Here is a 13259-nt window from a genome sequence, read left to right as displayed (position 1 = left end):
GAGGTGATTTTCAGTGCCAGGTGCTTGTCCGCATTGTGCAATCATCGCGAACGGCACCATGCACAGCGCAAGCGGGTGCTGCTTCCTTTCTGCCACTCAAGTAGATTTTTACTTGGGGCGGCAGCTTTCTCTTCGCGAACGGACGGTTTCTCAACACGAGCGGTCGCAAGCATACGCGACCACTCGCAATGAGAAATCTGACCGCCTGCGTGAAGAAATCTCGCCAGGAGGTTGATTTTCCAGGCTTGCGCTCGCCAACTTGATGTTGACGATCGTGAACGAGGAAAAATCTCGCCAGGAGGTGGATTTTCCTCGCTTGAGCTCGTCAACTTGACGTTGATGAACGCAAGCGAGAGAAAAAACTCTGCGAGCTCCGCGTAACACAAGTGCAGAAAACTCCACGAGCAGAACGGAGTTCACAGCCAAGACTTAAATAAAACATCCCATGCTTTTCAAAAAGAATATCACATTGGATCTGGACTTCGAACCCACCCTCATGGGGTGTGCGCCTCCCCTTCTGCTTGATATTACAGGCTGTAGGTGGGATTTAGAGGAAATTTTAAAGCAAAGGTGGGGGGGGGCATTTCCAGAGCCTCGACAGTGAAGGTAACTTTATGGTAGCAGCTTTGAGAGCCTGTCTGACCCTCACTCTTTAATGCAATGATGTGAACGAGAAAGGCAGATGAGATGATAATGTTTTATTTTATTAATGCTTCTTACAGAGAAATCCAGACACCTTGACGAATTCAGCAAACACCGCAGATCAAACAGCGAAAGCTGCAGAATTGGGCCAAACCGAACTTAACTCGGCGACCAGACATTGCAGGTCCAAAAAATTGGAAATCACCAAAAACAGGTAAGAATTCATGCATAAATGATTATCATACATTGGGGCAGACCCCTTTAACCAGGCTCAAATTATACAGAACACTAGTACATTTAAACGACACCTCTTTGGGAACACTGCCACTTTTGCTTTTAGGAAGAATCTCAGCTAAGATGGGAATCTACAGGTGTATTAACAGACTTTCACCCCCTTAGCCCTTGATCCTCCTGAAATTTTACTATGCCTCTCTCGCTATTAAAGGGAAAGGACAACCTCTTCTGACTGCCTAGAACTGTCTGAAAGAGCTGCAAACCCCGTTTGGCCCATTAATGGTTTCGTCCATTCAGCGCCGTATTAACAGCATGATTGGCCCCCGGGGCAAAGAAGTGCACTGGGCCCTACCTACTCAACCACTCATAAGAATTAAAATGTTTAATGGAAAATTAGCATTAAATTCTGGTCTGCATGGGGCCCCTATGCTTGTTGGACCCCCGGGCAACTGCCCAGCGTGCCTATGTGTTAAGAGAGCACTGCGCCCATCTCCATGTATCCTAGTATAGTGCAGTGTCATTTACCATCTTGTGCTCCAGGTTTCTCCTCCTTGCCCCACTGGGCCCCAGTCCACCTACCACTGAGCTGTCAGGGTGAAAATGTAGACTGCCAATCGCAATGTTGGAGGTTCACAGAGGTTCTGAGGGTGAAACACTATGTGATAAGCTTCTGAAACCCCTGCTTCTGCCTCAGGACTCAATCCTGGTTGGCTTTGACTTGTTTGGCGCCACTTACCTGCTCTTCGTCACCATGGTCTGCACATGCAGCACAGCTACCACTGTGACAAACAGGGCTACAGTGACAAGCGTCTTTTGATGGCAGTTGAGCACTTTCTTGATAGGTGATAGGGCTCCGTTAGCAGTGTGTGACAAATAGCGCCTTAGCGTTATCAGTGTCTGTTGACGGCACAAGGGACTCCACAACCATTCTGGGTCTGTTACATGCGTCTGTTGACAGCATGTAATGCTCTGTTCACACTCCATGACAGCTAGGGCCCTAGTGTACAAGCCTCAGTTGATGGAGCACACAACATCACTCTGACAGGCAGTGCCTTCTCGTATAGGCCTCTCTTGACGGAACATGATCTTTCCATGACAGATAGGTCCTAGGGTACACAACACAACATTTATCCTGAGCTAACACAAAAAATCCACTTTGCAACCAACGAACAAATCACAAGTGGATTTTTTGTGTTAGCTCAGGATAAATGTTGTGTTGTGTATTAGGGCATTGACTGGTTCATGCCTGTTGTGTTTAGATTGGTGGCCTAAACCTTATCCTTGGAGCTTCTTTATTTGTTCTTATCCTTATTATTATCACTGTGACCCAGCGCAACTGTAACCCAGCCATCAATTTCTTCACTTGCTAGGTCCTAGGGTACAAGGGTCAGCTGACAGCATGTAAGGCTCCACCAACACTCTGACAGATAGTGGCGGATTACCAAAGAGGCAAAGTAGGCACCGGCCTATGGGCCCCACTCCTTTTAGGGGCCCCGCGACAACAGATCAAAATAATATTGATTTGATCTTGAAATAAATTTACATTCAAGCTTTCTTAAATATTGCTTCCAAAAGACAGAAAAAAATTAATCAACTCAAACTCAGAGAAACAAAAACTTTACATTAAAGACCCTATAGAGAAAATACTGTATCAATGTAATGTAACCATTAATAACTTAAAGTACTTAAACCAGAGACATCCGATTCACATAACAGTTTGTTTCTTAAAAGCTGAACTTCTGGCAGCTGTCAGTTTGTTAAAAAAATCCGGTGCATTGGGTATTAGGAGATAATTTGCGAGGTGGTCCCGAAATTTCGACTGCCTAGGGGCATCCACAGGATTTAATCCAGACAGGGCCGGACTGAGAACCAAAACCGGCCCTGGCAAAGTGCTCGGCCGGCCCCCTGGGGGTGCGACCGAGCTCTTTGTTACAGGGCCGATTTTGCAGCTATGCTGCAATAACTGCCCTGTAACAAAAACGGCCCCCCGGGCCCAAAACCGGCCCCCACCCTTGCGGCACACCGGGGGATTGCCCGGTGCCCGCAATGGCCAGTCTGGGCCTGAATCCAGAGCTGCTGACAGATAGCACCCTAATGTAAAAATGTGCTGTTGGCACAGCGGGCGCTAGTGCCCAGATTGGCACACAGGGCCTCAGTATTGCACACATGGGTTGATGTCAGATCGCTGAGCTGTGTGGTTTCCCATCATGCCTGGTCCACAGAGCAGTTTTCAGGCTTCGCCAGGTGTCACCTTCGTGGGTGGAATAGCCAGTGATGTTTGTGTGTCATTTAAGGGCACATGCTGTTTCAATTTCCTGGCGTTTGTAGCATGATTGAGAAATCTAATACTGGCTGGCTGCTTGCTGAGTCATTGCTGACTCACTGCCCTTGTCTTGGTGATGTGTGAGTGTTATGCCGCTGACGGGAAGCCTGCACTTTGGGTTTTATGTGTGTGGTTTGGAATGTGCTGCCAGGTACAGATCACACCTTGGCCGCGTGCACCCGCTTTTCTTCCCTGACATAGATATAACAGTTTAGTGCTATGTTTTTTAGTAGGCGCATCTTTATCCGGTAGATGGTAGTCTGACGCTCTTACCCTTTGTCATATTTATGTGGCTTAGGTCCATATGTATTTAAGCATTTCCCATAGACACAGGATGTGAAAACCCCTTTGATTCATCTTTAGTAAATGGGTTTGTCTTATTTCGGTTCGCATCACATTAGCTTTATTGTTTACAACAATTCTTCACAATGGGATGCTCTTTAGTATGTCTTTTCTATGCCTTTTTTCTGACTGTTCATCATTTCATGAGCTCTACCACATCCCTATGGCGTCCCTCTACTTGTACCCCCCACTGGGGATTATCCTGTTCGAGTCTCGACATCTGCCAACATCCTGTAATTCTGTGCAAATCACTGAGGGGCAGATTTACAAGCCCCTTGAGAACTTTTGTGCCGTTGTTGCGTTACTCTTGTGATGCAGTAGCGGCATAAAAAATTTGCCCAATTTACAACGTGACGCATCTAGGGAGATGCGTCACGTTGTAAAGCCCTGCGTCACATTATACCTGCATCAGTTATAATGTATGCAGGGTGGGCGTTCCCACGCAGGAAAGCCTCGTAAAAGTGACGCAGTGAAATCTACAAGATTTTGCTGCATCACTTCTAGGATGCCACTGCATCAAAACCTTATGCCTTCTTGAACCAGGCGTAAGGAGTGACACAGTGTAGTGAGGATAGGCCTCAAAATGCATTGCTGGCGTGCTTGCGACACGACTCCAGCAATGCATGACTTTTGGGCCAACAGATGCGTCAGAATTTCTGGTGCATCTGTTAATCCTTACGCCATGGTGCGCCGTGTTGTAAATACGGCGCACCCATTGTGGCGCAAGGGTATTGCATGCTGGCGCAGGAAAACTGACGCAGCTCTGCAGATGCGTCTGTTTCTTGTAAATCTTCCCCTAAATATCCCTGTGCCCATGGACAGCGCCTGGATACCCTCACGGGCGATAAGCTGAGCTTTATAAATCTACAAACGTAGACTCTATACAGCGCTCCGTCGCTCACCAGCTAGATTTGCACTTTAGAAATACAAAAACATTCATACACAAGTTGATTATTGCCAAAGGCTCAAGTGAAGTCAAGCTGCCCTTCAGTGGTGTCATTGCAGGTGAGATCTTGTGGGTGCAATGACTGAGGCCATGATTAGGAGTGATCTCTTATTTCCAGTGGGGCTAGTAACTCGAGTCATCTTCCGCATCAGAATTATGAGATCGGCAGTGTTTCAGCAAATCTGTTTATTTTCACCTGGATATTTTGGCTGCGGAAAGCAGCCAAAATTGCTTTGTGAAAATCTGGGCAAATGAGGAATTACTGAAGAATCAGAACCTGAATTGAGCGTTCCACAAGGAATTCCTAATTACTAAGAAACCCTCAGGATCCCACTAGTAATGGCCTGGATTTTCCCGCCTCCCAGAGTTGCCGATAGCACTGAGAGTTATCCACGGGTATTGGTAACTCTAAAGTTGGGCTACTTCATAATAAGCCATTAATTACAAAGGGTAACCCTGTGTCCCTCAGAACCTGGGTGTGTAATATTATATAGCTACAATGGGTTCTGTTGGGGAAAAGGGAGAGATTTCTTTAATTGTTTTTTATTTTGTCCTATAACTTGGACACATCCATAAATGATTGTAGACACGCAAGAGTGTGTTGTGGCTACGTATATTCTCATTCACACAACAAAGTATACAGATGCAAAAATTGGAACAACACTGGCTAATAAAGTAACATGCAAGTGAAATTATCCTGTGGTGTGATAAAGTGAAAACACATACATTGAACATTAAAATAAAATACTATTAAACAATAAAATTGGTATGTTGTCCATTTTGTTCCTTTTACTTCTGTATGGTCATGGCTTTTTAGGTCGAGCCTGGGTAGCGAATGAGCTGCTCTGCGAGGTATGCTGTTTTGAGGTACGGCATAGAAGCTCCGCCCATTTCCCGCCCATCGTTTCAATTGGCTCCTGTTACTGTCCTTGTGAAATCGTTGCTTTTCATTTGTGAATAGGTTTTTTAGTCCCTCCTTGGTATCACCTTGTCTGCATACGTGACCTCCCATAATGACTGGATTTTTTACTGGTGTTGTTACACACTCAGCTTTATAAGTCGGTGAGCACTATATATTCTTTTGGGTTAGCCAGCTCTGGCAATCTGTTGCCTCTCGCTCGCACTCCCTCCCATCATTGCTGCATTTAATCTCTCCCCAGTGCCTTCTCCACACCACTTGTATTGTTTTTCTATTAAAACGCTGCTGTTGCTGTGAACATTTGTTACGGCCCGTTTTGGTCTGACTGAATTATTTATTTTATCAGTTTTATATAAAGTTTCTTCACCCAAGTGGTGTCAAAGCGATTAGCCTGCTTACGCATTTATCTCAATCCCAGTCACTGGAAACAATGACATTTAAATATTTTTTAAAATGTATTCATACATTCACAATTTGTGATGAGAGGAGATGGCTGTAGGTCTAGGTCGCCCTATTCATCATTGAGTGATCTTGTGCATTATAAACCGAGGGCAGTTCGAAAAAAGTTTATCTGCCTTAAGCGCTATGTGCATCTTGGAATTTTCTTTAAAGGGCTAGGGTTAAAAAAGAAGCAGCTTTTGTAATTAGTAAGGGTCCACCATCCCTAAAGCACTAAACCATTGCATTATATATTACATGCTTCCATTGGAGGTAATTCTCATTCGACATCTATCGAATCCTTTTCCGAAGCGCTGACAGCTTGTAATATTTCGCTGTCTATTTTTGTTTTTGACCGGGTGACGGCAGCTACGGAAGCCGTTTGCACAGCTGCCTTCGCGGCCTCATCAGCCAATGAATTCCCTGCAACGTGAACGCCATCACGTTGATGACTCAGTGTATGTATCACGTGAGTCTTTGGTAGTTCTTTTTGTAAAAGAGCTACTTGTTCCCAGAGCATTTTATGCTTGATTGTGCCACCTTTCGCATCCTTGAAACCATTCTGAAGCCAGATCTGCAAGTATTCATTATAAGATTGAACGCAATAATACGAATCGCACACTATGAGCGTGGGGAATTCTCGATCGGTATTTTCAAGCGCCATCTTGAATGCTAGTAATTCAGCTCGCTGAGCTGTACAATCTCCTAGGGATTGTGTTTTAGTGAGGGTTGGTTTAAATTTCCCTTCGTGCCAACGACCTTTAACAATCGCGCACGCAGCACTGTAAGCTTGTTTACCTCCTACTGCGGGTTGTGCTGATCCGTCTGTATATATTATACAGCCGTAGTCATCTAGAGGCAGAATTTCGGTCGGCGGAGGACATTCAAATTCATATTGGAGAAATTCTTGTGTTTTTAAATAAGGATCAAATTCGTACATCACGTCTGTTGCAGCAAGAGAGTTAGCCCATTGTATCCATCTTGGATGGAGTGCTTTAGCATTTGGAATGCTTGCCTTTGTTACCGCCTCTAAGGCTGGTATTGGTGTCACGATTATTATTCGTTTACCTTGTGCCAGGGCTCGTTCTTTTGCTATAGCTGTCTGTGTTGCTGTAAGAATTTTTTCCGTTGGGCTAAATTTCATTTCAGCCTTAGTGTACAAGTGTGATTTGAATGCAATTGGTACCTTTTCTCCCTCATTAGAGGTCAGGTATGTGAATCCGCATCTCCCTGGGATGACTCGGATCACAAGGTTGCGTGTATTATCACGGGTTTCTAATTTTGTCTTAATTAGCATGTCTGTTTGTAAGGATCTCAAAATTTCTGTGTGTGTTTGAGTCCAACTGGATCTTTTAAAGTCTGGTTTAATTAGATCGTAAAGGGGTTTCACCCTTTCTGCGTAATTTGCAATGTATGTTCTTCCGAAATTTAGGAAGCCTAAAATTGACTGTAGGTTTTTTAGTGTTTTAGGAGCTTGGATAACGGCACATTTCTCTAGGAAATTGTCTGCCAGGCTTTTACCTTCACTTGATAGCTCATATCCTAAGAATAGGACCGTCAGATGGGCAATTCTGGACTTTTTGAAGTTGAATTTGTAACCCTCTGCAGCGAAACCAAGTATTATGGTGTTCACTCTTTTCAAGTGAGTCTCCAAGTCATCATCTGTTAAGTAAATGTCATCGACATAAGATAATGCTTCATCATCATATTGTTGTAGTAATTCTGTTACTCTCGCTGAGAATACCCCCGGGCTGTTCTTGTACCCCTGGGCTAACCGACAGAATTGTTTTTGAGTGTCATTTACTGAGAAAGCTGTTAAATATCTGCTCTCTGGTGCTATGTTTTGACAAAAGAATCCATTGGAGATGTCCAAGGTTGTTTTGTATTTTTTGCGCACTATGTTATTCATTAGTGCAGCACTGTGTGAGTTTTGCACTGCAAAAGTTTTGCAACATGTGTTAAGGTGTCGGTAATCCAAAACTAGGCGATATGAATTGTCTGGTTTGGAGACCGGAAACAAAGGATTGTTCATCTGTGAGGTGCAAGTTTCAATCACCCCCTGGTATTCTAGCTGGTCTAGTATTTCATTTACTTGTTTTTTAGCTTCTTGCTTAATTGGGTACTGCCTTTGTGCAGTTGGTTGTGATTTTAACTGGATTTTGTGAGGAGGAGAATCCTCATCCCATCCTACATGATTTTTATATAAAGCAGGTGCTAAGGCCACTGCCCACTTTCTAGCAAGTGTATATTTTTTATGAATCGGGATTTGATTCGAGAAGGCAGGCATAATTACTTCTTCGCCATGAGGGCACTCCCTGACAAACTCTGGTGGCCAGTCTTTTTCAGCTAGAAGGATGTCATAACCCTTGGAGAGGTTATCCCAAAATAGTCCCCTTATTTTCCTAGTCTTATCTCCCTCTATACGTAATGTTATCTCGTATATTTTGTGGGGCTTGCTAACTCTGGTATCTGCAGTTTCCACTTGAAGGTATTCATTCGTGTCCACTGTCTCCAGATGATTCATAAGGACTTTGCGAGCTATGCTCACCTCTGCTGCGCTGTCTAGCATTGTCTGAGCCCACTCTCCGTTTTTCAGTTGTGTCCTCAGTATTCTCGGCATTGTTAACTACCTTGATACTAGCTACCTTCTTTTTTGGAAATTGTGATTTCTTTTTCAGTTGAGCAGGTTCCTTGTCTTTGGACTTGGCGTGCTCTTCTGATCGTCCTCTTCTTTCCGATTTCTGCGAGGAATTCTGAAAAGATTGAGAGGGACGTGTATCAATGTCTTGATATCTATCAGGTTTTTTAATATTATCCCTATTTCTAAGGTTATATCTATTCCCAGAGGGGTCACTCTGGGGTGACCTTTGTCTCGGGTTTGGAGATTTCTCTCTTCGCCTAGGAGACCTTCCTCTGGACTGGAATTTCTTTTCTTTAGGATTGGATTGTTTGTTTCCATCCCAGTTCTTTTTTGGTGAATTATTATTATTGTTAAAAAATATTTTTTCTGGACTTGTAGTCAGTTGCGGTTTTACTGGTATTCCACCTAGACTATCTCTGCCTAGTTCTTCATAGGATTTTTCTATGATTCTGGCAATTTCAGCTGGTTGGTCTGCTATATCTGTCTCTTTTAACCTCTGGCGGATCGCCACGTTTGCTGCTTCGCCTTTTATGTTGGCTAGTAATATAGCCGAGACCTGCTTGAAGTCTTTCAGTAATTTCATACCAAGAGTTAAAGCAGGTTCTGGACCGTATTCATCTTGAATTTGTTTTAGCACATCTGGTATCACCGAAATGGATGGAACACCGTGCGTTTTTGTATAGATGGAAGCAAAGACTGTACCCCAAGTGTCACAGTCCTCAATGTGTGGTGCGATTCCCATTGGGAGACATATAGTCAGAATCCTGTGTTTTTCTAATGGGGTGGTGTCAGGAAACACCGCCTCTATTTGGGTAATTTTCTGTGCCAACCAGAATGGTATTTGTTCCCGTTTAGCTGGAACTTTACCTAGGCAGGATTGGATGTTCTGTGGTGTAATTTTATTTGTGTTCCCCTGGTGAGGGGTCAGCTGTGGTAGTTTAATCGCTGGCTGAATTGTTGAAGTCCGCATTACATACTGAACTAATTGTCTATGAATTTTTAGTAGTTGTTTTAGCTGTATTAACAGCTCTGCTGCAGGCATTCTTTCGATGTCTGGATGTGGTGTGTATCCGGCTAGGACCGGCCACGTTGCTCCTGGTCTTCCTAAAGGACCGAGCCTTGTAATGTGATTGTTATGTTTTAGGGCACCATCAAATAAGAGCAAATGCTCTTGGAATTTGAGTGGTACTTCCACCTCCTCGAAAGGAGTGTACTCATTAGGAGGTTCCTCTACTTTGTAATAGTGGAAGTACTTTGTTACAGCATTTGCTGCTGGAAAATGTATCCATGTATAGTATACCTCTGTCTGCCGATATTCGTGTGCCTCAATTACGAATATGACTGTGCCACCTCTAGGTGTCAGTCCATTTTCTATAAGTTTTAAGGTTATAGATCTCCTTTTGGCGACCTGGATGAGTATTATATCCGGGTCTGCTGTTTGCATGGTAGCATCAGCATCTGCTATTTCAGTAGCTAATCTAATTGCCTCTCTTTCATCATCACTCTCTGCCATTTTACAGAAAGGATGGTATTATGTTTGTTTGCAGATCAGGTTTCTTATGGAAACAGAGATTAGATGCACAATATTTTGGAACTGTTTTATCCTTCAACGTTGACTAGACCAAGAACCATACATAGGAGTTCCCTCCTGCGAGGTTTTGGAGGATATAATAACCTTTCACCCACTCCAGACGTCTTTGGAGTATTTGGGAAAAGGGGTCTGAGTGAGAAAGCACGACTGAGTTACTCTAAATGTCTTACGTTAGTTTTATCGCCCTTTCCAAACGCGTTGGGCGCCATGTAGTGTAGCTCCTATTTTCCCAATAGGCTCTGCGCATTGGAAGAGTACCTACAGCAGTAAAGGCCTAGACCAGACGTTAACTAGGTCTACTACTGTCGATACTAGACTTAATTTTTGGGTTTGCCAGCTAAGCTCAGAGTTCGCTAGAAACTTTCTCGAATGTTCAAGGAAGGAATTAACTCCCCTGATTAGACAAGAAGGGATTTAGTTTCTGACAACCATAGAACATGACAACTTTGCTCTCCCCTAATCAAGAGTCAATCTCAAGAGTCGTGTGAGCACAAGGCAATTATTTTACTCAGTCAGTACGTGCATTCTTAGTCTCATCAGAATGTAGAGAAAAGGAAGAGACGGGCGTGTTCAATAAAAAGGTGTTATTTATTGATCAGTCTCTTTTCTCGTACAAGAGAAATGGATCGATATTATTGCAATACTTATAGTTAAGTAAAGTGCATACATTAGAAGCAATAGTATAAAATAATACTGTAAAAACATTGATATGGTTTCTGAGCCATATGATGTTTTAAAATGATTAAAATATATTTACATACACATATACATTTGACTAAACGTACTCAACTGGTGTTTCTAAATACGCCTACCCCGTGTACCTGACCTAAGTCTAATGCGTGGGCGGGAATAGAAAGTTACAGTTTAAGTTAAGTTTGTTTTTGCCAAGTGAATAACTAAAGAATTCTCTGTGAGGGGTTATTCAGTTCTGTACCTGGAATTTAGGATGGATGAGGAATGGTATCTCTTTCTCTGCTCTCGATATTCCAGGCTGCCTGCGAGGGCTGCCCAGAAGCGCCGGTGCTGGGTCTCTCAGTTTGAGATAGCAGCGCGTCTCTCAGCGCGTCAGGAAGGCGGGGCTGCTGCCTGCGGGGTCTGCTTCTGCTCTCGGCTTCGGCAAGTATGGCTGCTCCGTCTTGTCACCACGCGTGTGTTTGCATAGGGCAAGGTCGGCAATATTTATACCTTAAAGGGGCCGAGATTGACGTAAGGATGGACATAGGTACGTCAATAAAGATGTCATACGACTTGCTCGTTAGCACATTCTTTTGCAAAAGTTCTCTGTGAAATCAAAACAATGGCCGCACGGATTTTCCAGGTTGTCATAGGTTTGATTTGTTATGAGAACGTCGTATGCCTTATCAGGGGCTGGAGGAATGTCGCTTGTCTAATTAGATCTCAAGCGTTATGACCTAATCAGATAACACGTTCCTGTGCCGTAGTGTGACTGCGTCAGATAACGGTATCTGCATCATGGGGGTTTTCTTGCCTCATGGGCTGACTGTTAGTTAACTTGATAGTTAGTTTAACCAGAATAGGGTCAGGAATAGGGGGACTGATTCAGAACCTATAGAAATACACGACATCGCGTGGTGACAAGACGGAGCAGCCATACTTGCCGAAGCCGAGAGCAGAAGCAGACCCCGCAGGCAGCAGCCCCCCCTTTCTGACGCGCTGAGAGACGCGCTGCTATCTCAAACCGAGAGACCCAGCACCGGCGCTTCTGGGCAGCCCTCGCAGGCAGCCTGGAATATCGAGAGCAGAGAAAGAGATACCATTCCTCATCCATCCTAAATTCCAGGTACAGAACTGAATAACCCCTCACAGAGAATTCTTTAGTTATTCACTTGGCAAAAACAAACTTAACTTAAACTGTAACTTTCTATTCCCGCCCACGCATTAGACTTAGGTCAGGTACACGGGGTAGGCGTATTTAGAAACACCAGTTGAGTACGTTTAGTCAAATGTATATGTGTATGTAAATAGATTTTAATCATTTTAAAACATCATATGGCTCAGAAACCATATCAATGTTTTTACAGTATTATTTTATACTATTGCTTCTAATGTATGCACTTTACTTAACTATAAGTATTGCAATAATATCGATCCATTTCTCTTGTACGAGAAAAGAGACTGATCAATAAATAACACCTTTTTATTGAACACGCCCGTCTCTTCCTTTTCTCTACATTCTGATGAGACTAAGAATGCACGTACTGACTGAGTAAAATAATTGCCTTGTGCTCACACGACTCTTGAGATTGACTCTTGATTAGGGGAGAGCAAAGTTGTCATGTTCTATGGTTGTCAGAAACTAAATCCCTTCTTGTCTAATCAGGGGAGTTAATTCCTTCCTTGAACATTCGAGAAAGTTTCTAGCGAACTCTGAGCTTAGCTGGCAAACCCAAAAATTAAGTCTAGTATCGACAGTAGTAGACCTAGTTAACGTCTGGTCTAGGCCTTTACTGCTGTAGGTACTATTCCAATGCGCAGAGCCTATTGGGAAAATAGGAGCTACACTACAACACGTAGTGTAGCTCCTATTTTCCCAATAGGCTCTGCGCATTGGAATAGTACCTACAGCAGTAAAGGCCTAGACCAGACGTTAACTAGGTCTACTACTGTCGATACTAGACTTAATTTTTGGGTTTGCCAGCTAAGCTCAGAGTTCGCTAGAAACTTTCTCGAATGTTCAAGGAAGGAATTAACTCCCCTGATTAGACAAGAAGGGATTTAGTTTCTGACAACCATAGAACATGACAACTTTGCTCTCCCCTAATCAAGAGTCAATCTCAAGAGTCGTGTGAGCACAAGGCAATTATTTTACTCAGTCAGTACGTGCATTCTTAGTCTCATCAGAATGTAGAGAAAAGGAAGAGACGGGCGTGTTCAATAAAAAGGTGTTATTTATTGATCAGTCTCTTTTCTCGTACAAGAGAAATGGATCGATATTATTGCAATACTTATAGTTAAGTAAAGTGCATACATTAGAAGCAATAGTATAAAATAATACTGTAAAAACATTGATATGGTTTCTGAGCCATATGATGTTTTAAAATGATTAAAATATATTTACATACACATATACATTTGACTAAACGTACTTAACTGGTGTTTCTAAATACGCCTACCCCGTGTACCTGACCTAAGTCTAATGCGTGGGCGGGAATAGAAAGTTAC

General features: G+C 43.3%; 1 protein-coding gene across 1 annotated transcript in view; it reads left to right on the top strand.

Moving 5' to 3' along the window:
• The window catches only part of ZNF831 (zinc finger protein 831), a 485428-nt gene that overhangs the window by 129245 nt on the left and 342924 nt on the right, over nucleotides 1-13259 (top strand). Inside the window, exon 3 of the mRNA XM_078651829.1 lies at nucleotides 723-856. Within this exon, the coding sequence (XP_078507955.1) occupies nucleotides 723-856 (134 nt within the window). The remainder of the gene's footprint in view (nucleotides 1-722; nucleotides 857-13259) is intronic.

The sequence above is a fragment of the Lissotriton helveticus genome, chromosome 7 (assembly GCF_964261635.1).
Source record: "Lissotriton helveticus chromosome 7, aLisHel1.1, whole genome shotgun sequence".
NCBI lineage: Eukaryota > Metazoa > Chordata > Amphibia > Caudata > Salamandridae > Lissotriton > Lissotriton helveticus.
The sequence above is the reverse complement of the archived record's forward strand: the minus strand, read 5'-3'. Positions and strand labels throughout refer to the sequence as shown.